We start from the raw sequence: 25317 nt of genomic DNA, 5'->3' as shown, positions 1-25317 counted from the left end.
AACAGAAATGTACACTGAATCGCCACACACACACACACACACACACACACACACACACACACACACACACACACACACACACACACACAGTAGCCTAATATTATTTGGGAAGTTTTGCATACAATGCATACTTCCCCAAAATATGCATACAGTGTTCTGGCCCCAAGTCATTTTTTATTTGTATTTCATGCATGTCATACAGATATTTTATAATGTTTTACATAAATAAAAAACAACGCTATCAGAGCATGTAATATTATTATGTGACTAATAAAAATGTAATTTAACTATTAGTTAAATTACTGTTTTTTTTATTATACTCCACCACTTTTTTCCCATTTTTATTTTATGGTCTGCAGAATTATTGGGGTTAGCAGCATTAGAATTGTGTATGGTGTTTTGCATGTAAAAAAAAAAGTCAAACAACAGCGGTTCCGATTGGCCTATTCATGTTGTTTGTAGCCAATAAAATTGCATATCACTGCCACGTGAAGGACTGTTAAGGCAACAGCAGAGATTTGACTTCATGGGGCGAAAAAGAAGCTGCCAAAGTTTACAATGGAGTTAAATTTGTGTGGAAATGACAGGAAAGTGACCCAGCTAACAGCTGCGGTATAAATAAAAGGATTATTTCAGCATCGGTCTCCAATTTCGCTGTCTTTAGTAAGTAAGCTACTGTTTGCTAGCTAATTAGCATATTACTCTGTCACGTATAAACCACCTGCTAAACAGGTGTTTTTGTAAGATATGCTGGATTTATTGGCATTTTTGTGCAACTAGTCTAAACCTAAAACAGATTTCATCTGTTTCCATAAGTTGGCGTGGTTGTTTACACATTAAATAGCTGTAACGCCCATAACACTAATGCATGTCATCGCTGCTCCAATGACAAGAGAAACACTGCGTCATATTTAACTGACATACTCGTTTTTCCATCGGATTATCTCGAAAATGGTTTTGCAAAGGTGTGTTAAGCTCAACTAAAACAGAAGTGTACTTCCAGAAAAGTCGCAGTTCAGACTTCTTGACTGTTTTCATGAATGAATGACAGCTTGAGAACATGATGCAACTGAATGCATTCTCCATAAATTTAGTGACTTTGTCTTTTTAGAAATGGGAGATGAGCAGGAGGATGAAGCTCGGTGCCTGTATCCTGTAAGTATCATGGATCTCAACATCTCATGTCATTTTTGTTGCAGTTGATTTGTTATGCATGTGAATGGATCATTATCAGTTGTCATTTTTTTTTATTCTGAAAAACAAGAGAACAAATAACACTGACATGATAAACAGATAGACAGGAGAGTAATACTAATATAGATCAAGTAAAGTTTAACATATATCAGAGTACTACATATAAAAATTGAATATATTACTTAATTACGTAATAGCTGAAAATGTATTTTGTTCAAAGGGATTAGGCTAGTCAGGATGGGAAATGTGTTCTGCGTATATTTAGAATTAAAAATATGTTTCATAATTTCTGCCATAAAGAAAAGAAAACTTTTAAAAAGAAGAATAAATATACAACAATGAATCAAAAACACTGCTTATGTGATTTCTTTTTAATTGTTTGGCCACTCCCTTTTTATTTGAAATGCACAGTAGAAAAATAACAGAAAACTGGTTTGAATGACACGTGAAAGGAGTAAAAAAAAAAAATAGACTATTTTCTCTTTTGATGAACTATCCCTTTTTTAAAAAAAATGAATCCTGGATTATGTATTGAGCAGATTGATCCCTTTATTTTTGCAAGGGGAAGTACTGTGTTTTGTGCAATACAGGAAGGAGCTGAACAAGCACTGGCCCTTTTGAGTCTCATATGATCTTGGTATGGATAGAAAAAATAAACATGATTTCAAAGAAATCCCACATGAGCCGGGTTTTTTCTTTTTTTTTCAAAATTGTATTGTTCTGTGGAACAAAAATAAATGAATTATAAATACACATATAAAAGAGTGTTTTATCCAGGGTTTTTATTTTCAAACCAAAACCCTGGGAGTGTGTCTGACTGTTTGTATATTGGTATGTATTTCCTCAGGCTATTGGGAGTGAAATTCGTTCCCGCCTGCAGCAGTTTGTGGAGGAGAGGATGCAGACCACCATGGTACAGAAAACGAAGTGTTCCCTGAATTACTTTGGAAAACTGTCTTATCCCTTATTACTCTCCCATGTGAAAGGAAAGACACTGAACTGGCTCAGATCAGATGTACAGATTATGAAACAAGTGACAGACATTTCAAATACTTTAGTTCAGGTTTAATCAGGTTTGTGTTGACCGATACAACGTTTAATCAGATTATAATTTCTTGCAGTGTTTTTATCAGTATTATTTGCTCTATTGACACTGTCAAGTCCAAGTTCATCTTTCAGTTTTCCTGTAATATCAGATAAATTCCCTTATCTTACATTTCTGTAACTGTTGTTTGTTCCAGCTGACGGGTATTTTGATCGGTGCCGTGGTGGCTGTGTGTCTGATAGGAATCTCTGTGCTTCTCCTCTACCGCAGATATAAACTGGCGAGTGGGTTTCCCTTTTGTTTCCAAATTGTTTTCAGCGTGTTGCTCAGCTCTGATTCTTGAATAAGTGTTGTGTGGGTTCAAAAGTGTGGGTTCAATATGATGGAGGTGCTCACGTCTGCATTTATTTGATTAAAAATACAGTAAAAACAGTAATATTGTAAAATATTATATTATATATTGTATATTTTAATATATTGTAAAATATATTTTCCTTGAGAATGATTCTTCAGGAATCATTCTAATATGCTGCTTCAGTGAAAATTTTCTTATAATCATTGTTGAAAACATGAAAAGTCAACATGAAACAGAAGTTGCGATAGTTTTTCTTCCCTATTGTGATGTATATCTAACTTCTCAAACAAGAAAAAATGTAGGATGGGTCTCCATTTGGAATGAATAGGATCGTTGTGGTTTGCTTTTGCTGCGATCTCATGTGAGTGACAGGTTGTCCCACTCTTGGGCTGAAAAACAAAAAATGTCCCCAAAAAAGTGATGTCAGCGCAAGCGCAAGTTTTTTTTTTTTTTTTTTATTGAAGATTACAAGGGCGCATAAAAAAATATGTGCATGGATAAATCATGTATAATACACACTGCAATATTCTATAAAAAATTTTCATTTCATGGTGACTTTAATATTTTTGTGGATCTTTGATACATTTAAGGATTCTTTGATGAGTAAAAATCAGTATTTTTGTAAATTTTTATTTGTAGCATTATACATGTCTTTACTGTCACGTTTGATCGATTTAATGCATCTTTGCTAAACAAAACTATTAAGTCCTTTAAAAAATGTTTTTGTATGTGTTTGCTGGAATCTCATTATGCATTTGCTTGTGTCTATTTTAAGGTCAACAGGCTGGTGTTCCTCGCTATCGCTTCAGAAAAAGAGATAAAGTGCTCTTTTACGGCAGGAAAATCATGAGAAAGGTGAGTCACATCTTGCTGAAACCCATTTGCTTTCCTGTGATTTGCACCCTGTTTTAGCTGCTGATTAATGGTCACATTCACAGTAGTCTATTTGTGCTCCAAGATAAATAGCTGATTGTTCAGACTCTGACTCTGCAGAGACTTGTTTCACAAATACTCATTTATTGGTGTAATTAAAATGTACATCATCAGCTGAAAGTTTAGTCTTCCTCCGTTAGAGGGCAGCATAGAGTGTGCGAAGTGGAAAATCCTGAACATGTGCCACTGTTCACAACCTGCATGACTAACAGCCTATCTATTTATTTACTATTCATCCTCCACTTGGTTTTTCTATTTCTGTCTCTCAGGTCCAGACCTTGTCCTCGACACCAACCTCCACTTCGGTGTCTAAGCAGCGCTCTCGGAAGAGGCCTAAAGTTCTAAGTATAGCGCGCAGGTATGTTTAGATTCTCATATACCTCATTTTTACGGAACAAATGCCATCTCGTATTATCACCCACACAGTTTAAGTCAGAAGCTGTCCAATCAGTGCTTCTGGTTTGAATCCTGCTATGATGTCATGTAGGATCTTGCGGATCAGGAAGGAACCACCCACTTTACAGCCCAAAGAACCCCCTCCCTCTCTCTTAGAAGCAGATCTCACTGAATTTGATGTGCAGAACTCAAACCTGCCCTCAGAGGTGCTCTACATGCTCAAGAACGTCAGGTGAACAACTCTGACCCTCACTTGATCACAGCTGAACTGCAAATCAAATTATACTTTTTCAGCCTAGTGGAATGTTGGTGTTCTTCTAAAGTTGAATGTTAATGCATTTCAGGGTACTTGGTCATTTTGAAAAGCCCTTGTTTTTGGAGCTGTGTCGGCACATGGTGTTTGTGGAGCTGCAGGAGGGAGAGGGGCTGTTCAAGCCAGGGGATGATGATGACAGCATCTATGTGGTTCAGGATGGAAGGCTTGAGCTTTGCATTCATGAGTTTGTAAGGATGAGCCATGGGAGTACCTTTTAAAATTCATAGACTTCATTAGAGGCACTGGTTTAGGGAATGTCAGTTAACTTGGTCATCAACCTCATGCACACTAATGCATTTCAAATTATACTATTATATTATTATTAATTATTTTAATGACATTTATTTGTATATAATTATATATGATGCATTTTATAAAGTGTGGAAAAAGTTGCTCAACCCCAGACAACCAATATATATTAAATGATGCATTATTATAAATTATAATTATGTATATTCATTATATTTTATACATTAAAATTTTTTTTAATTAAAATATTTGTGAACATCTGAGGAAAATGGTTAATGTAAAATAAATAAATAAATAATAATTAAATTTTATATATATATATATATATATATATATATATATATATATGTGTGTGTGTGTGTATATATTTATGTAGGCTATGGGTGTACAATTTTAATTATGAAAATACAACTAATAAAGTAGTGTTTGATTGGGTCCAATAACTTTTATTAAAGATCTGGTCTGTTAACAGAAATGTTATAGGTATGAAACCTACTGCAATTGATTTATGAACAATTACCATAATTTCCTTGATTAAGATCCTTAACCTCTGGTTAGTCTAGGGGGTCTGTCCCTGCAATAAATTCCCTGTAGGTCACTTTGGATAAGAACTGTCAGCTAAATGGCAAATGAGTAATTAAACTTAGTGCCCCTCTTGATGTTGTCATATTCTCCATTGGGGTGTGTGTGTGTGTGTCTTTCAGGATGGCACAGAGCCTGTGGTGAAGGACGTGTTGCCCGGGGACAGCGTTCACAGTCTGCTCAGCATTCTAGACATCATTACAGTAAGTTCTTTGTCTGCCTTCCTAATAACTTATCCTGCTCTAGTGCATTGAGATTTTCATTTTGGATATTTCCTTTCTCTTCAGGGTTATCCTGCTCCTTATAAGACTGTGTCTGCTCGTGCGGCGGTCAGGTCTACCATTTTGCGTTTGCCAGCCTCAGCTTTCCAGGCAGTGTTTGAGAAATACCCAGAGACGTTAGTGAGAGTCATACAGGTACAGATGGGCTTGAACTCCCCCCATGGCTGTCTGCGTCAATGTGACCTCTGTCTTATTGAACATATGTCTCAACCACACTATAATAACAGGCCATTTTCTACACCTTTTTATATCATGTTTTTTTTTTTCTCTAAGGCCCCAATATACTCATGACGACGTTCTTTTTCATGTTTTGCTTAGTGGTTAAAAATAAGTTTGAAATGCTTGAGTAGCAATATTGTGTTAGTTTACATCAATATGTAAATCTGTGTTGTGCACTTTCCTCTCAACAACAAAAACAACACAACAAAAATAACTGCGATGAGAAAACAGCAGTTAAAAAAGCATATGATCATAGTGATGTGGATATGTTTGCACAAGCTCTGCAATTCAGCATGTCACGTTTAAAAATATACTTTATACTATAGATTGCTGTCACTGTTACTATTAAGCTGCTTCCCAGGTGTTCATGTTTTACTTGCGTCTGACCTCTAAGGACTGAACAGAAGAAATGAACCAAAAAAGATTTCCACATCAAAGGAGGAACCCCAAAACACACCTAAATATTACATAATCGCCACGGACCAATGGTAGTTTTGAAGGGGTTCACAAGCCGTATCAAACTTTTTCCGGAAAGTTCACTTTGGCAAGCTGTTTTCTCCAAAATCTTTCTCCAAACTCCAAACAAACATAGATTTGGCCTGATTTTGTTTGAAAGGACGTCATACTAGTTTGTTCTTCAATTTCGCTTGAAGTATATTTGGGCCTGTAATGTTTACCAGGATTTCTCCCTCTCTTTTTTTTATACAGGGCTGGACTGTATAAAAATAATAATATAATATACCTTTAATAGATCTATATGTAAATGACTTGCATTTGACAGCACAGTTCACACTCTAGTTCTTCAGGGTGGCCAAGTAGCTAAATACTAGGGATGCACAAATATAAAATGATGATGGATATCGATAAGCCAGTAATTATTTTCATATTATGACAGAGAATTAAATGGCCAATATTAAAATTCTGTACCAACAAATATAAATAAATACTATTATTACTAATACTAGTAATTGTAACTATTATAATCTATACAATTAAACTAAAAACCAAAATCAGTCATTATAAATTCTGCAATATAATTGGATATTAATTTTGAGATTTGCTAAAAATTACATTCAACCGTGTTAATCAGTTATTAGTGTTTTCAAATATTAAGTTAAAGGAAATGTTAGATGATGGATAAGGTTATTTAAATGTTAAAATAAAGCAAATGAATACAATTAAATATCGAATATTAGCTGATAAAGTAAATGAAAAAAATTATGTTAATATAATATGTAATGTTGACCCAAAACTTTTAATGATGCTGTTTGTACAAATAAATTAAATTACATTTTGGTTTTTGCAGTTCAGTCTTTGTAAATGGTCAAGGTGGGCTTGGTATGGAACATGATAATGTGAAAAGTTAGACTGTGTCTAAATTGCATATCAAATATCTTTTTCATAGAAGCAAAGAATTATTATTATTATTCTTTTTTTTTACACCCCATTTAACTGCATAGACACTGGTGTCTTATTTGCAAGATTTCAAACTGTTATTTACTGGAGTAAGCATAGTAATTTACAAAAAACTACAGCGTTAATTTGTGACTTATTTCTGTCTGTTTAGATAATCATGGTGCGCCTGCAGAGAGTCACTTTCTTGGCACTTCACAACTACTTGGGGCTGACGACCGAGCTTTTCAATCAGGTTTGAGAAAGCGCGTACACACGTACATCTCAGCATTATTACTTTTAAGATCACACACACTCAATCACTTCTAAAATATGTGCTTTCTCACACACACACACACACACACACACACACACACACACACACACACACACACTCACCGTTATTTCATGCTACGTTAACCTCCATTGGCATTATCACTCCTGTGCTGGAGCCGTAAAACTCAGCTAGATTGAATAACATGGATCATAAGACCTCGGCTTTCATTTAAAGGACACCGACTTTAACACCCTCTGGGTGAAAATCTCCCATCAGCCATCACTGTATGTCACGGCACAACCCTACACACACGCAGCTCTCTTCTACCTTCACAGTGCGGGCAGGCCGAGGGAGTTGTTTTCCGTTTTGATTTAAGAAGTACTTTTAGCTTGCGCTGTGAATTTGAGTGCTCTCCCATCGGCTATAAATACGATTTAGTCCTGTCAGCAGGCAAGGTTACGTGACAACATAGCATAAACTCAGTGCAGTTCTCACACTTGTCATTTTGAGATGAAAAAAAAAAAAGCAAGTGATGAGTTTTAGTGTAAAAATCAATAAGGTGGAAGGTTCGATGGAAAATAAGGATGCTGATCTACTTCAAAGTTTCTTTGAAATATATTGTTGTTCCTGTTTGTTTCATACCTTTGAAATTTAAGTCATAACTTGTTTTTTTTAAGTCAAGCTGGCTTTAGAAAACTTTATATTAGTTTATCACTATATTTCATGAAAGTTTTATAGTACTTTTTAGTAATTTTGTAAATAACAAGTTGTTAATTGAATTGTTCTTTGGAGAAAAACCTCGGAGTCAATGGCTGTAACGTCAGACAAGGAAAATAGTTTGTGTGTGTCAGATGCTTTCAGAGGCTGTCTGAACTGTGAATGTGTGTACAGGAGAGACAAGCAGTGGCGCTGTTCACGGTCAACAGTGTGCTCACCGAGGGGAGTCCTTGCAGAGTCCCCCGCAGATCCCACTTCCAGACACAACCAGAAGACGAGCACCTGCAGGACTCCGGAGAGCACTTGACACACTCAGGTAAACGTTTGTTTTTCTATAATATACACTATATATATGTATATAAGTGTGTGTGTGTGTGTGTGTGCACTAAAATTCAGCAAGGACTTGTTAAATTGATCAAAAGTGACAGTGAAGACATTTATAATGTTACAAAATATTTTTTATTTCTATGCTGGTCTTTTGAACTCTCTATTGAAAGTATCCTGAAAAAAAGTGTTAAATGTGTCACAGTTTCCACCAAAATATTAAGCAGCACAGTTGTTTTCAACATTGATGATAATAAGAAAAGTTTCTTGAGCACCAAATCAGTATATTAGAATTATTTTAAGGGTCACATGACACTAAAGACTAGAGTGGCTGCTGAAAATGTATATTAAATAATAAATTAAAATAAACACTTATTTTAAATTGTAATCATATTTCACAATGTTACTGTTTTACTGTATTTTTGATCAAATAAATGCAGCCTTGATGAGCATAATAGACTTCTTTTAAAAACACCAATCCAGGGTTGGATCCCTTTAATTATTACAGACTGAGCTTTAGTCTAAGTAAAATAAGTTTTTGCATTTACATTACTGACTATTTGCTTTTGGCATTTTGACAGATTTGGCTTTCGCCTAAAAACACTTTTTTTTTTTTTTTTTTTTTTGACAAAAACAAAACAAAACAGATTTACTGTAATATTGTACTTGTCTGTTTTGAGAGTGATATAAATGTCTCCTCACTCATCACCAGATGGTGGGCAAGCAGGTTCATATGAAAATACGTCCATAGTTGCACGGAGGACTCGCTCGGTCTCGATGCCTGTAGAGAGTTCAGGTAACAGTTCACCTACCATCTCCCTATCCATCCATTCTTATTCACGCCACACAGACTTGCTTTTACACACAAATGAGACCTCTAGTACTGAAATCTGCAAACTAGATCTGGTTTCTATGTGTGTTTGTGCAGGAGTGGCAGGAAATGACTTGAACATGGCCTATGAACGGGCCCGAGTCACCATTGACGATCCTCCATCCATTTCTGTCATTCACAAGGTCTTTTCTTCCTCCATCTCATCTGTCTCTCATCTGTATATATCAAAACAGCATTGATATAATTTGTTTTATGTTCTTCAGTCCATTTTGAAGAAGAGTGTGACCATGCAGCATGCTCCGTCCGCTGTGATTCACTACACAGACAATGCATCACACTCTGACGTGCCCCCTAGTAAAGTGGGCGCCATATTCCAGGCTGCCAAGAAGGACCTGCTGGGGATTATTCCACTGCAGGTCAAAATACATCACCATTAGTGGGACATGGGTTCTTGGTTTATGTATATTTACATGGATTTTTGTGTTTGTTTGTATTTATTGGTGCTGTGTTTGTCCAGGACCCCAGTTTGCTGGAGGGCAGGGTGACGCTCCATCAAGTTAAAGCTGGATCTATTGTAGCTCGCCAAGGAGATCAGGTCAGACATCACAGTAACTACATGGGCGGCAGCTTCATTAACATAGAATTACGTAAGGATACATATAAAATGAGCTATTTTAGGTGAGGTTTAATGTTACTATCTACTTTTAAGTTAGCCTTTGCTTCAGGGGAAGACCTATGCTGCCCAAAAATGCTGTCTAAGTAGGCAACTTACTAGGTTTTGAAACATTCAGTGAGAATATCTAGACAGTGTAGTTTCTATGGGTTTCTAATGTGTTACCTTGTCAGAATCATTTGCTTGACTGTTTGGCTCTGTGTTCCTCAGGAAGTAAGTGTGCAGTTTTTGATTTCGGGCACATTGCATGTGTACCAGCGGATGATTGACCGAGAGGAGGACACGTGTCTGTTCGTGGCTCACCCAGGAGAGCTGGTGGGTCAGCTGGCTGTACTGACGGGAGAGCCACTTATCTTCACCGTACGGGCACATCGTGACTGCAGCTTCCTGTCCATTTCTAAAACACATTTCTATGAGTAGGTATTCAGCCCACTACTAATGTTAGTCCAGTTTACACCATGACCATGTTCCAAAATCACTCTAATCCAACATACACTTCCATTCAAAAGTTTGGGATCAGTTACTTTTTTTTTTCTAGTGAAAGAAATAATACTTTTATTCAGCAAGGATGCATTACATTTATCAAAAATGACAGTAAAGAACTTTCAAAAAAGGTTATTTTAAATTATAGTAAAATTTCACAATATTACTGTTTTACTGTATTTTTGAACACATAAATACATCCTTGAGGAACATAAGAGACTTCATTCAAAAACATTTAAAAAATCTAACTGAACCCAAACTTTAGAATATTAGTGTTTGGTCCACTTTTCTGGTTATTCTGGCTAAAACAGCTAGTTAATATCTGACCGATTTCTAAAATGATCTATCAATTTGTATAATAGGCCATTATGGAAAACAGTGTCATCCATAGCCGCTTTCCGACCGGAGGAACCTTTTCACAGTTCCTAGAACTATTGGCTAAAGTACCCGGATGTCGGCGTGTTCGCACCGCAGGAACTAGGAACGATTTTAGTTCTAGGAACTCCATTTGGAGGAACTAATTTAGCTCCTACTTCAGAGTAGGGTCAAAACCAGCACTATAGGAACTACCCGTGACTTTAGTGTAACTTACGCTGATTGGCCGAACGCACGCGGAACACCAGCACCCGCCATTTTTAAAACAGCTAGAATGTAAACACTCAGATTATAGCCTATATATTTACTCCAGAAACTAACTATACAAACATGGAAAACAGTGATAGATGGGTCTCTAAACCTTAAATGCTGAAGAGAAAATCCAATGCAACTTTGAGGGGACCAAGCCAAACATGATTATTTTTATCTGCCCAGCTAGCAACACTGGACATCAACCACACGGCATAGGCTAATAACCTTTTTTCATATACTGTCTACTTTCTATAACAGTTCTATCTAATAACATATTAAACAGTACTGTGTTAGACAGATCGCTAACTAATAAATACAGAAAATGCGAGCATTGTTTGCTCTGGCGTTCTCAGCGCCGCCAAAATTAAGGTCCGTCGCGCCGTCAAAATAAAAGTCACCGTGCTTACCCCTTACCCCTCCTACCAGTTCCTATGGCCACTTGACCAGTGCGAACGCAAACAGCAAAACCGAGTTTGGGGGAGAGTAGTTCTTAGAACTGTTTAGAAGTGGACGGTTGCTAGAACTACTTGGTCGGAAAGCGGCTCATGACTGCTCTATAGAAAGCACAGAAGAAATTAGCATTAATACTTGTGGCCATTTCTTTCTGGCCACCAGTAATAATGTTTACCTCTGTGTTACCTCTATATGTATGTATGTGAAACAATGTATTGAAATGATATTGTAACCATAATTGTTTTTTTTTTTTTTTAATTGAAATACTGTTGATTTTGTCATGAATATAACCATTGCTGCTGATATGGCATCAAATCATAAATTAGTAGATTTACTTATTTATGATTTGATGCCATATCAGCAGCAATGGTTACAATTGGTTTATAAATTCCTAGTATGTCTTCTATAGTTTAATACATAGTTATATGTAACTTCTTGTTGACATTGGCTTGCAAATAATGAACATAAGCTCACTCTTTTTGCTGGTTTTAATGGTTTTTCAACTGACACGTTGATTCACTCCTGTGTGTGTGTGTGTGTATGTTGTCAGGATCATGCGAGCTGAGCCCACAGTGGTGCTGAATGTGGCTCATACAGTTGTAAGAAGGATGTCATCTTTCGTCAGACAGATTGATTTTGCCCTTGACTGGATGGCTGTGGAGGCGGGGAGAGCTGTCTACAGGTTTGCTTCATTTCCTCATATTTACTGTTTACTTTTTTTCTCCTCTTTTCACACGATTTATTTTCTCTCTACCTCTTTATTAGTGTAAATAAGTACCATTAGTGCACTACTTGGCCAAATGTAACCTTCTTATTAACAGGTATTATTGTTTCATTAGCTACACTCAGTTCACTAAATCATGCAATATCCTTAGACAAACATTTTTAGTATGGGTAAACAAATATTGTATTATAGGTACCTTTTTTGAAATAGTTTTTTATACCAGTACCAATAAGGTTGGTGACTTTGTAGTGGAAGCAACAGTAGCAACAGGAGGACGAACTCCTTATTAACACCCTTGGTTTTGGAAAAATAATTAACTACCCTAAAGAAAAAAATATATATATTTTTTAAAGAAATTCATACTTTTATTCAGCAAGGATGCATTAAATTGGTCAAAAGATATTTATAATGCTATAAAAGATTTATAAATTTGAACTTTCTATTCATTAAAGAATACTGAAAAAAATCACGATTTCCACAAAAATATTAAGCAGCACTTAATATTACATTTTAAAATATAAAATAGAGTTATTTGAAGTTGTTATAATATTTCATTTCACTTCATTACTGATTTTGTCTTGGGCATGAGAGACTTCTTTTAAAACATTAAAACATTTTACTGACCTCAAACTTTTAAAAAGGTATGTTCGTTCGATAAGTGTCTGTTTGTGTGATGTTTGTATGTCCACATATTTTTTGGCTGTGTAGTCTATATATTAATATTCAGTGTATTCCTGAACAGTTTATCTGGGAGCTCCTCTCTGGAGAGCCAAAAACACTCTATTGTCATGATATTTTTTTCTCATCTTTTCCTATGCCTTCTCAGTAAGAGCTTTGGACAGAATACAATCTAATAAACTTGGCGATTTCTTCTTCTCCTCAGCCCCTCTGGCTGAGACAGATAAGCTTTCTCAGCATTTCATAAATCTTCTATGATAAACGACCCCATCCTTTCTCTCTCTCTTTCTCTCCCAGGCAGGGCGATAAGTCTGACAGTACTTTTATAGTGCTCAGTGGCCGCCTGCGTTCCGTCATCATGAAGGAGGATGGGAAAAAGGAGCTGACTGGAGAGTATGGCCGAGGAGATCTCATTGGAGTGGTGAGCTTTTCCACATGCACAACATATAGTGTAACGTCTTCAAATGGTTCAAAACTGTGCTAGCAACCAATTATTGCACCTTGCCCAGAGTTTCTCAGGATTTGTTACCTTTTTTTGACTTTATTTTGTGCTAAGATGACTCAACAATGAATCATCAGATATCGTTCCATTTTATATAATGCTGTGAATGTACTATATAGAAAGTCTGCCTATTATATGTGTAGTGACATTAATGTACTGGCAATGGCATTGATGTATTCAGTGAATATGTGCCACCTAATCAGGTGTGCCAGTATCTCAGTATCCCAGTATCTCCCAGGAGATCCCTCTGTCTCATTATTTATAATGTTTTATTGTGATTGGCTGACGTCTCCGTTGTGACGCCTATGCTGCTAAGAATACCTTTCCATGGCGATGCCATGGTTACGTTGTCTGGAGAACGGTGGTTCATTGTCCATGGATGCGAGTGATGTGACGCCTGTTTTGAAGATCCAAATTTAGTCTCAATCTACGTCACAGATTGACTGTATTTCTAGATATTGGAGTTTTGTGACTGCTGATCTTTGCTCTAATCATGAAACCTGTATGATTTACTTTTTTGGTGAATAACAAATTTCAGTCTGTTTCTCACTGAAAGCAGTTGCTTTCCGAAGACTTGAGTTATAAAGCATGAGTCATAGTGTTATTTTAGAATTATATACTACTATCATATTTGATCATATTTTGAATTCACTTCTATTTTTATATTTTCAGTTTTCCTTTTATTTTTGGTAATTTTGTTTCTATACAAAATGTGTTTCTGTATAGCTTTAATTTTTGATTTAACTTTTTTTCAAGTAAGTTTTTCATGTGGTTTGTGTGCATGTTTGTGTGTGAATGTAGGTGGAAGCTCTGACCCATCAGAACAGAGCAACTACTGTTCATGCTGTTCGGGACTCAGAATTGGCTAAACTACCTGAGGGCGCTCTCAGTTCCATCAAGAGAAAATTCCCACAGGTATGCCAGCCACACTGTATTTGCTTTATAGCCAGAAACTGCAGTGTTTAGAGTTTCTCTGCTCCCTCTGTGTCTGTATAATATCAGCCTTGTTCTCTGTATTTGATCTCATTAGGTAGTCACAAGGCTTATTCATCTGCTCGGACAGAAGATCCTCCAGCAAGTTAATGGGCCTTTAACAGGTGTGTGTGTAAAACTATCAGTGTTCCATCTCCTGCATCAAAGGCAAAGGTTTCTAGGCTCCATTAATGTATGATAACGGCTTTGTATCTGTGTTTTAACGTCCAGCTCGCAGTCTAGCTCTACACACTCCCGGCAGTAAATGGGACGCGGGGAACCCTGCCTCAAACCTTTCCACCGTCACTGTGCTCCCGGTATCAGAGGAGGTTCCTCTGACCGCGTTCACCCTGGAACTTCAGCATGCACTCTTAGCTATTGGTGAGGACTGCTATATTACATAGATTTTAAATGAAAAAGATGAGAAGGTTTACAATTGGAGAGGAAGCGTGAGTCAAATTTCTGTCTTCCAGGTCCCACTCTTCTCTTGACAAGTGACATCATCAAACAGCGCCTCGGCTCTGCTGCGTTAGACAGGTACGGCATCAAAGTGTCATTATATAATTTTTATGGCATCAAATATTAGTTTATATAAATGTGTGCCCACTCCATCTATCAGCATATGCAAATGTATTAATACATGCAGATTTTGTGTGTTCAGCTGAAAAACAACACTCATTTTTGTTTTTACACATTAAAGTAGTCGTTTGATGAGCGAGATGAAAGCTCTTTTGTGATATGTAAATGAACAACACAATTAACCCCATAACTAATCAGTCCGCATGAGTCCTGGTCCCTCTAACCCAGCATGAGATCTTCCTTTTTCCTTGTTGTTGCTGATGTTTGTCTCAGTTGTGAACCGCTTTTTCTGTTTTCTGTTAGATTAAATTCAGAAAACCTTTAAGTGCCAATACTGTCCTGGTTTCTGTCAAGATTATTGACAAGCTCTCATCCATCACATGTTTATTGGTCAGTTTAACAGCAATAGATCCACTGAGACAAGGATCCGAGTCCAACACACATTCATCAATGTAGCTTCAAGAGAACTCCTGAGTGTAATGTTCACACATCCTCACAAAAAAATTGACAATGTCAAATCTATTCCTCATAAACTGTAGGAATGTCTTAAATCTTACATGGTGTTAAATTTATTTGAGTGCATGACATACACATAGGCTACACTACCATTCAAAAGTTTAGGGTCAGTAAGATTTTTTTAAGTAAGTCTTCTGTTTTAATATATTTTAAAATGTAATTTATTCCTGTGATGGCAAAGTTGAATTGTCAGCATCTTTACTGCAGTCTTCAGTGTCACATGACCCTTCAGAAATCATTCTAATTTGCTGATTTGCTGCTCAAGAAACATTTTTTTATTTTCAATGTTAAAAACAGTTGTGCTGCTTAATATTTTGGTGGAAACTGTTTTCGGAGTTCTTTGAAGAATATAAAGTTAAAAAGAACAGCATTTATTTGAAACAAAAACATTATAAATGTATAAATGAAATACGAAATGTGCTGTGATTGGTTAGCTGGCCCAGTGTGTTGTGATTGGCAGCGCTTAGCAGAAGAACTCTTTAGCTCCGCCCACTCCCATGAAGCATTGTAAATGACGTTATATATCTCGACATTTTTGAATGAGTAGTTTTATATTTATCCATCGTTTTTTATTCGATTATGCTGTTAATCGAATGACAAGTAATCGCAATGTTTCGAGAGATTGTGGTTCTTGTAGTCCGATTTTCAAATGCTTTTTCTGCTTCAAATCAAAATTTGTTATGTTATATCGTAGCTGATTGGTTTGGTTTGTCTTATAACGCTTCAACAAAGACAATTGAAATCCCTATGGGAGAAATGAATGGAAAAAATACTTCCGGAACCAACGCCGCTGAAAAAGTGGGCAGGCACACTCAGCACTGTTTCACTCTATGCATCATAGATATTTACTTGTCAAAAGGTGTGGGACCCCCTACATCTGTTCACACATTTCATAATTTAACAACTGAAGTCATTAGAATCCTTATTTCAATTGACTTCAACGTTTATTTATTTGTTTATAAAAATGTAACGGGTTCGATTATCTAAACTTTTAGAAATAACTTACAATCCAGTGAACAGATCAAGTTATTTGCAGAGACCATGAAAAGTAGCTAAAAATAGTTTCGCTCTACTCCAGTGTGCATGAGTACAGGTTGTCGAGTTGGCTGGGTCAGCAGGAAGACATCCACCGCATAGTCCTGTATCAGACAGATGTGTCACTCACGCCATGGACTCAGCGTTGCATCAGACAGGCTGATTGCATCATCATCGTGGGACTGGGAGAGCAGGACCCAGCCGTGGGAGAGGTATGATGGTGTTACATCATCAGAGTGAAAAACACTTACATGAACTGGTGCTACTGTAAATTTTGTACCAAGATTCTGAGCTACACCACTTTTGTTACATCCACTGGAAACTGAAGAGTCTTTATTTTAAAAACTCTTTAGTTCAACAGACTCAAATTAAATGGGCTTCAAGGCTTAATTTATCATTCTCTCTGGATGACAGGTACTTTTATACGTTGGGGCCAAATAATATTAGGTTGTTTGAACCATAACACACCTACTCCAGGTGCTGTTTTATTCTTTTTTACTGTAAGTCACTGCTGAACTACTCTGATCACAGGCAGTATTCAACCATGGTGACGGGACTCCAGTTGAACTGCAGGCCTTACTTAGTTCTTTTCCTAAAGAGCAAGAGATTCATCATTTTAGTGCAGCAGGGAGAGCCGTTTCAGATATCCAGGGTTTTGGGCAGTCTTTCGGCTTTGTGTTTGAAGTTGGATCAGAGGTCCGGGGTGGAGCAACATTCCTTTTGATCGTGTATATCCTTCAAACTTTAAAGGGGACGGCCACTATGGCGCTGCTCTTTGAATCAGGGACGTAGGTTTTCTCTTAAACGTCCCAATCCCAATCAATAAGTATTCTTCTGAAAGAAGTGACCTTGTGAAAGAAATGGATATATTTCTATTATATTTATGGATTGGTTCTGCGTTCAGTGCATTCCATTAAAGAAAAAGATTTTATTATCTTAATGCATTTTGACGGAGTGTTGTCTAGTTTTGAAGGGATGATATTCAGCCCTCTCTTTGTTTGTCTGTCTCTATTTCACTTAGCTGGAACGTATGTTAGAGGGGAGTGCGGTAAGAGCACAGAAACAGCTGGTGTTGTTGCACCGGGAGGATGGCCCTCCTCCCAAAGGAACAGCCGAATGGCTGAACATGCGGAGCTGGATCTCCAGGCACCTTCACCTGTCCTGCCCCCGCAGAGTCTTCTCCAAGAGGAGCCTGCCAAAATTGGTACAGCACTCAATATTACATCATGGTTTCACTGAAATAACTGACATTTTGAAAGTCATGTGATGGTCTAGCTCAGGGGTTTTCAAACTTTTGATGCCACAGACCCCAAAATGTAATGATGCAAGAGTTTCCTTTTTATTTATTTTATATAATCTTAATAAATAAAAATTATAATAGATTAATATAATTAATTTTTTCACAGACCCCCTAGCATTCTCTTGAGTGAAGGGAAAATGTTTTATTGATTTGCCACATTTTAAATTATACATTTTGATATTTGATATTCTGTTCTGAGTTTCCCAGGCTGCTACTGGTGTGTCCTTCAGCTCCATTGAATACGTGTTTTATCATGGCAAATATTCATCTCTTACAGGATATAAAGAGAAAACAAACCACAAAGTAGAATTAATTACAGACATTTTTTACAAAAACCTTGAAGAAATGAAACTGGCTATTTTCTGATCTGCTTCATAGCTGAGATTGGAATAAAGACCATTTTAATGTTTTATGAATGGCACCAAAACCAGTAAAATTCTTAATAAAAGGGTTTCCAGTAGTGGCCATCACAACGAGTTGGGTTGGCAGCTGTGTTAATGAGCATATCTGACACACATGGAGCATATCCAATGTAACATGGATTTCTGGTATAGCTTTGGTTTAAGTACCTGTGTCATTTGTGTTTTTAGAGAGAGATGTACCAGCGCGTGTTCCAGAAACCCGCCGATCGCCACACTGATTTCTCACGCCTGGCCCGTGTGCTGACAGGCAACACCATCGCTCTAGTGCTGGGGGGCGGAGGAGCCAGGTACTCTCACTTGTTGCACCTTTTAAAAAAACTGTAAAATAGAAGAAAAACACCTCCACTGTTTTGAATGCATTTCCACACTCCCACTCTTGTTGACACTACTGTGGCATTTTCTTTTAAAAGCCCTTTACCACCCCCTCTCAGTCTTTGTTTGACCTCTTGCCTCTGTTGCTCTCTTTCTGTCATTTAATTTGATCTGACATCCTCTGTTTGTCTATTGTCTTTTTTTTGTGGTTGGCAGGAGGTGTTTAAAGGTTGGTTGCTGTTTTATCCCTTGATTTCTGTGTAGTAACCTGTGATTGATTCTGTGTTCAGTGTTAAATCTGCCCAGTGTCCTTTAGGCTAGGACAGGGTTGTCGATTTCAATCAATCCATATTTGGGCATCATAATTTTTTTTGACAGATAGAACAGAACCAAAGTGAAAGGTTATGTATTGATTGGCCTCATATTACTGGGTTTATTTCCCCCCCTTATCCCTCTTTGTCATCCCTTCTTCCCTTTCAGGGGTTGTTCTCAGGTGGGCATCATTCGAGCATTGAGTGAAGCGGGAATCCCTATTGATCTGGTGGGTGGCACCTCTATCGGTTCCATGATGGGCGCGCTGTATGCAGAGGACCGCAGTTACAGCAGGATGAAGATCAAAGCCAGAGAATGGGCCATGGTGAGAGACCACTGTTATGTTAAAGATGAACCTTGTGGAAAATACCCCACAGTGCTCATTAAAAAATGCAAATTAAGTACACTGAACCCTTTCCTATTCTTCTTCTTTTTTCCTGTTCTCTTTCTTTTACCTTTCCCTTTTTGTTTTATTTGTTTGTTCATTTACTTTTGTTTTTTTCTTCTAATTTTCTTTTTATCTTTCCTATTATTTTTACTTTTTCTTTTCTTCATTCCTATTTTTTTATTCTTGTCCATTAATTTTCCATTTAAATTTGTCCTTTCCTTTTTCTTTTCCATTCGTGTACCTTTTCATTTTCCTACTCATTTTCATTTCCTTTCCCTTTTTATATTCTTTTTAGTCATTTTTCTATTGATTTTCATTTCTTTTTTCCTATTCCTTGTCTTATTCCCTTTCTTGTTTTGTTGTTCCCTTCATTAGCATTTCTTTCCCCTTTTCTTTTTAACTTCTTCTTTTATTTAGGATCTAAATAAAGTGCCACTTAAATTGGACTCCAAAAGTCTAACTTTGTTCCCCTCTCTTTCTCGGTAGGAAATGACATCAGTGTATAAAAAAGTGCTGGACCTGACCTACCCGATCACTTCTATGTTTTCCGGAGCTTCGTTCAACTCCAGCATTAATGCTGTCTTCCAGGACAAACAGATAGAGGTAGGAAACTAGTTCTTTTTGGCTCAAGAAATCCTACACAGGATCTGCCAAATTCAGCAGCTTAAATGTGTTTGGATTGTTTACAGGATCTCTGGATCCCATATTTCAACATCACCACAGACATCACCGCCTCCACGATGAGAGTGCACACTGATGGTTGGTACTGTCACATACTCCACCTGCATTTATGAGCCTCTCCTTAACCAGGATAAATGTCTGATGTTTCCTGTCCCTCCATCTCAGGCTCTCTGTGGAGGTATGTGCGTTCCAGCATGTCTCTTTCTGGTTACCTGCCACCACTGTGTGATCCAAAAGATGGACACCTGCTCATGGACGGAGGCTACATCAACAACCTGCCAGGTGTGTAGTAGGACATCAGCTCCCCGCAGGAAAACCTCTTTAGGTCTCGACAGTGAAATCCCAAAATGCCATGACAGTCACACTTCTTCATGGATGCAAGGCTGCTAAAAACGTTCAACACAGCCAGACTTTTAACTGTTGGCACACAAAGTTTGTGGGTTATTCTGGCCACAAAATTCTGGCTTATTCTTATCCAAGAACCGCCTAATTAGACAGGAAAGAGGGGGGGTTATTTATATTTATACAAATATTAACAATTGCCTTACTAATGCAGCCAAATCCTCTGTTTGGACCATGCCCATTCTTCTGAAAATAGTGAGGGTATTTTTGTCTCGTCCTTTGCTATGTTTATCACTGTCTGTCAGTCATCACAATTTCGAGAGTGAATTCCGCATTTATATGTGGATGAGCCTATGTATTGAAACGTGTATGTGGCTGCTTTTCAAGCATGGAAAACAAATGTTTTATTCAAATTCTGAATATATTATAGGCCTATTTATTATTTTATATCTCCTAGACAGCGTGCAAAGAGCGCTTTATAATCACTAAAAAGCTGTCAGACATTCAATGAACGCGATCTCACAAAGTTCCATTATATTAATCAGTGAAGCTGACTACACAATGAATCTCTTATTTACATAATGTCTACACTTTGTTAGAGAGGATTTTAGCGCGTGCAGAACTCAGCACTGGGCAAAAACTCGAGCGGTGAGTGGATTCTAACTTAAACACCTGTGATTGGCCATTGCGTTCAAGAAATCAACAAACATGTCTGTGATTGGCTACGTTACTCACCAAAGCAAACACATGTTGGAAATTTAATCATTTGACGAGCGCAAACACAGATAAGCTGGATCTGCCAACTCTTTTTCACTATTATTACGAAGAAAACAAATCCTAGCTTTTCCCTCTAAAAGCAGTCAGTAGCAGAAGCAGGCAGTGGTTTGAGTGAGAAAATTACACACTAGGATCAAGTCCAACTCCCTCTGCCTGGAGGGGGGCACAGGGATGTCCATGGGGGGGCGCCTCCCTCTGGCGCCGGGCCTGGGGCAGACTGAGTGTGCCGTCTATGGCCGAGACTACTGCATTTGATCAGATCTGAAGGAACTTTTTAATGATAGTGGTTAATTGTTGGTGAGGGTGTTGATTTCTGTCCCTATTTCAGCGGATGTGGCACGCTCCATGGGTGCCAAGGTGGTTATTGCCATTGATGTTGGAAGCCAAGATGAAACTAACCTCACTAACTACGGGGATGCCCTTTCTGGCTGGTGGCTGCTATGGAAACGGTTCAACCCACTGGCTGAGAAAGTCAAGGTGAGGGAGACATTAGCCAAGTGCAGTGTTTACTTAATTAGTTGTGTTTTCTAAGGCTTGTACATACTTGTAAAGGTCCAGTCACATTTACTGTTGTTCTGCGAAATACTGTCATTTCAATAGCAATCCATGCGAATGACAACAGAAAGCTGCTTGGTTTGAAAATGACTGAGCTGTGCATCATATATCACTACACTATTGACAATAGACAGTGAACCTTTTTTGGCAGCGAAATTTCACTTATGTGACCTCACTTTAAGTGTCAACTGCTAGTGATTTCTTAAACTTTTTACATGTGTCTTACCGGTGTACCAGTTTAAACGGATGATAAAACAAGCAAAAAATATGCCATAGATTTGCATTATTGGGGGAACATGATCCATATTAACTAGCAACCAAACATCAATACCCTAGCAACCACACAGAATACCCTAGCAACTGCAAAATGATAAAAAAAAAACCCAGAACATATTAGCAAACAGCAACCTACCAGAACATCCAAGCAAAAAAAAAATTAAAGTCTAGTTTCTTTAATGAAGTTGTTGTGGATTCAGAATTTTGAAAGTTGTGTGTGACTGTTTCAGGTGTTGAACATGACTGAGATCCAGGCCCGACTGGCTTATGTGTGCTCAGTGAGACAGCTTGAATCTGTTAAGAACAGCGACTACTGTGAATATATCAGACCTCCCATCGACAGATACCGCACGCTCGAGTTCGGCAAGTTTGATGAGATCAGCGTGAGTTTTATCTCCTTCACTTTTTTACCGTCTGCACCCTAAATATTCAGTCTTTCTCTAGTACTTGGTTTGCCACATGTGTGTTTGTGTGTGTGGCTGTGTGCACATATAGGAAGTGGGGTACCAGCATGGGAAGACAGTGTTTGACGTGTGGTGCAGGAGTGGCGTGGTTGAAAAGATGATGAAGGACAGACATCAGGAAGAATTCCACAAAACGCAGAGCAACAGTGTAAGCCATAGATCACCTAAAAGACTTTTCAGATGTAAGTTGTGTTAACAGTTCCTTACTTCAGTTTGTTGTTCTGCAGGTGGTGACCTGTCCCAATGCTTCCTTCACTGATCTGGCTGAGATCGTTTCACGGATTGAGCCAGTTAAACCAGCTCATGTGGATGGTAAATCAATGCTACACCTCTTGTAAATGTACTTTTTAAGATAACATCTTTCTTTGGCTGCTTCTTAGTTGGATGTCATTTAGTGTTGTGTGATTTGTGTACAAACATCATTAAGCTAATGGGTCGGAATATCGCCATCTTTCTCTCAGATGAATCAGACTATCACACTGACTATGAAGAGGAGATGGCAGAGAGTGCTCTGTCAGACATGGAGCTCTACAACCATTACAGTGAGCACACAGAGGAGGAACTGACCGCAGACACTGTAAGTCTTGCATACACACACACACAGATTTAAAGGGACATTCTACACTTTTGTAGCATTTTATTCTTGTTCTTCATTTCGACTATTTCTTGCAATTTAAGTGAACATGATACATTTCTCTCCCTTACAATTAGTTGTGCTGTGGTTGTGCTGAACCAGCTGTGGTTCTTAAGGAGGACAAGACACCATTATTTAAATGATACATTTTTATAATTTTACTTCCTTTAGATCTACTTTTAATGTAAGTTATTGTCTTGAACCACAGAAAAATGTCCACAATCAAACTGTTACTGTGCCTTTAAGATGTAGTTATGTCAGTATGGTGACCATATGTTAATGTCACCACCACCACCAGTCACCATGACCTGTTTTTGCTTCATGTCCAAAAGATCAGTTTTCACAAAAATATTAAATGGTACAACTGTTTTCAGATTGATAATAACAAAAATTGTTTATTGAGCACCAAATCAGCATAATAGAATGATTTCAGAAGGATCATGTGACACTGATGACTGTAATAAATTACATTTTAAAATCCATTAAAAAGAGAAAAGAGGTTATTTTAAATTTTTTTTAAATAATATTTTACAATATTATTGTGTTTACAATATTTTTGATAAATGCAGTCTTGGTGGTGAAAAAGCAACAACAAAAAAGTCCTACAAAATCCTAAAAATATAAATGAATTGATTGTATTGGTCCTTATGCCCAGGATGAAGAATTGGAGAGGACTCGCAGACAGCGTGTGCGTTCTTCAGACGTGGTAGACGTGGGGCCTGTGTCCTCCGAAACACTGCAAACTTCCAGCCCTACCAGCCCTCCCACCCTCCACACCAGAAAAGCACACTGACAGAAAGCCCTCCATCCTGACCACTGACCCAGATATCAGCATGGTAGTGTACAAACACTGACAGTCCCAAGATTTGGGGTTTGGCCCCGTGTATACATTCCAGTTACACTCCAACCAAATACGTCCAAGCCTCGAGGAGCAAAACATTTGTATTTTGTGTATTTACACAAGCCTTTTTCCCCTCCTCTTGGGCAAAAAGTCCTAAGAAAACATCTATATCTCTACTGTTGCACTGGGTAACATGGCATGGGGTTGAAATAATACCTGTCCTTGCATCTGAGCGGTAACTCAAGACTATCCCAGAGTTTCTCTGAAGTTTCATGCTGACAATGAACTAAGTCTCAACTCTAGCTCATCTTGAATTACCGGTCAATAACAGAAGAAATTGCACGAGTAAGACAATCAGCTACAACACTGCAAACATTATATTTACAAACAGTTATATTGGATTGCAGACATAGTTGATTCTACTGTGAATGAAAGTAGCAGAAAACAGTAAAATGATGATTTGGAGATCAAAAAGAAAGATATTGACTAAAGTTCTCTATTTATAAGCGCAGAAAAATAATGTTGACTTGTTTCATTAGACCATTTGACAAGTCGATTTGTCCCACAGCTTGGCTGTTCATGCAGGCCAACTTCTTGCTGAGGGGTACCTGATCTGTGAACAGTTGAGTGATCGATTTAAACTAAACCGCATCGTATATCATACCGAATATGTCGGATGATTTAACCATACCTCTAGCTGCTGCTGCATGTGATCAAACACAAGCAAAAAAGCAAGCCTATCAATGCAATATTTTTTTGTATTTCTTGTTTTTGTTGACAAAAAAACCGTGTGATACCTGTTGTGCCTTTTAACCTTAATAGTTACTATGAAATAGGTAAGTGGTCCAAGAATGTATTAACAGTCTAATCATAATGCCAGTATTGACTAATATACATGTTTGAGTAATGTTTGTGTTTTGATTATGTTGCCAGGACTGACATTAATTTAGAGATTTGTGGTCAGGCCATTCTTTTTGAATCTTCTGGAACAATCTTAATGCTTTGTGCCAATAGTTTTGCTTTAAATCTGTTGTGCTAAAGCTATGAAGAAAGCACTTACGTTGTCAACCTTGGTTGTTTAGGATCAGTTTCTTTTCAAAGTTAGAAAAACCACAGTATGGACATCTGAAAGTCCAAACAATAAAAATATGCAATTGTTTTCTATGACGGGAGAATCTGATGTCATTCTGCAAACGTGTTAAAATGCTGATTTCTAATAAACTGCGTTTTGCCTTTATCTTGAGTTCTAGTGTGAAGCTTTTGAAATATTTGTTTATTTGCATATGTTGCATAATGCAGGGAGGCTCACGTTTACCCTGTCTGCTGCACTCCAGGAGCCATGTGTGCCCGGCGGTAATTATGGAGATGAATTATGAGATTCGGCTCTAAATCCACGTTTTTTCTGCCTAATGGAAACTCTGCTGTCTTCAATCATTGCTCAGAGCCAACTTTGAGCCAAACCGCCTCAGCAGGACGCTGCACGTGAGATTTAATGCACTCAGACATGTAATGAAGAAAAACCACTTCCCAAATGAGTTTTGTGAAGTGAGAACTACGAGATAATCGTACATGATAAACAGACGTCTTATGCGTCACATGAACTGACGTGTGCAACTGCACTGGGTGTGGGGTCAGTCAAGTGCTTTTTAGAGATATTGG

The 25317-nt window shown here is 37.7% G+C and overlaps 1 protein-coding gene across 2 annotated transcripts; it reads left to right on the top strand.

The window, feature by feature from the left end:
• Positions 1–480: 480 nt before the first annotated feature.
• On the top strand, positions 481–24900 carry pnpla7a (patatin-like phospholipase domain containing 7a). Of its 2 annotated transcripts, XM_081390927.1 has the most exons (37): positions 481–663; positions 1112–1155; positions 2042–2107; positions 2436–2523; positions 3370–3449; positions 3797–3885; positions 4015–4155; positions 4268–4427; positions 5193–5273; positions 5358–5486; positions 7138–7218; positions 8131–8272; positions 8993–9076; positions 9209–9294; positions 9376–9528; positions 9630–9707; positions 9996–10201; positions 11899–12030; positions 13048–13171; positions 14054–14167; positions 14283–14349; positions 14456–14605; positions 14698–14761; positions 16398–16566; positions 17376–17558; positions 18245–18363; positions 18869–19025; positions 19575–19691; positions 19778–19847; positions 19935–20051; positions 21217–21365; positions 21950–22102; positions 22215–22331; positions 22411–22495; positions 22645–22760; positions 22895–23001; positions 23473–24900. In XM_081390927.1, the coding sequence occupies exons 2-36, from the start codon at positions 1114–1116 to the stop codon at positions 22958–22960; spliced, it is 3975 nt and encodes a 1324-aa protein (XP_081247053.1). In that variant the 5' UTR covers positions 481–663; positions 1112–1113; the 3' UTR covers positions 22961–23001; positions 23473–24900. The 2 variants fall into 2 exon arrangements, with proteins under 2 accessions (XP_081247053.1, XP_081247052.1); XM_081390926.1 differs by lacking the exon at positions 22895–23001.
• The last annotated feature ends 417 nt before the right edge of the window (positions 24901–25317 follow it).

This window comes from Scardinius erythrophthalmus (assembly GCF_964197995.2).
Source record: "Scardinius erythrophthalmus genome assembly, chromosome: 17".
In the NCBI taxonomy this organism is placed as follows: domain Eukaryota; kingdom Metazoa; phylum Chordata; class Actinopteri; order Cypriniformes; family Leuciscidae; genus Scardinius; species Scardinius erythrophthalmus.
Note: the sequence above shows the minus strand (reverse complement) of the source record. Positions and strands in the feature narration are given on the sequence as shown.

Excerpts from the sequence above, each read along its gene's own strand:
- pnpla7a (XM_081390926.1), top strand. The coding sequence starts at position 1,114 with ATGGGAGATGAGCAGGAGGATGAAGCTCGGTGCCTGTATCCT. Across the intron at positions 9,295-9,375 it reads CCATTTCTGTCATTCACAAG|TCCATTTTGAAGAAGAGTGT; the intron begins GTCTTTTCTTCC and ends TATGTTCTTCAG. Across the intron at positions 16,567-17,375 it reads AGGACCCAGCCGTGGGAGAG|CTGGAACGTATGTTAGAGGG; the intron begins GTATGATGGTGT and ends TATTTCACTTAG.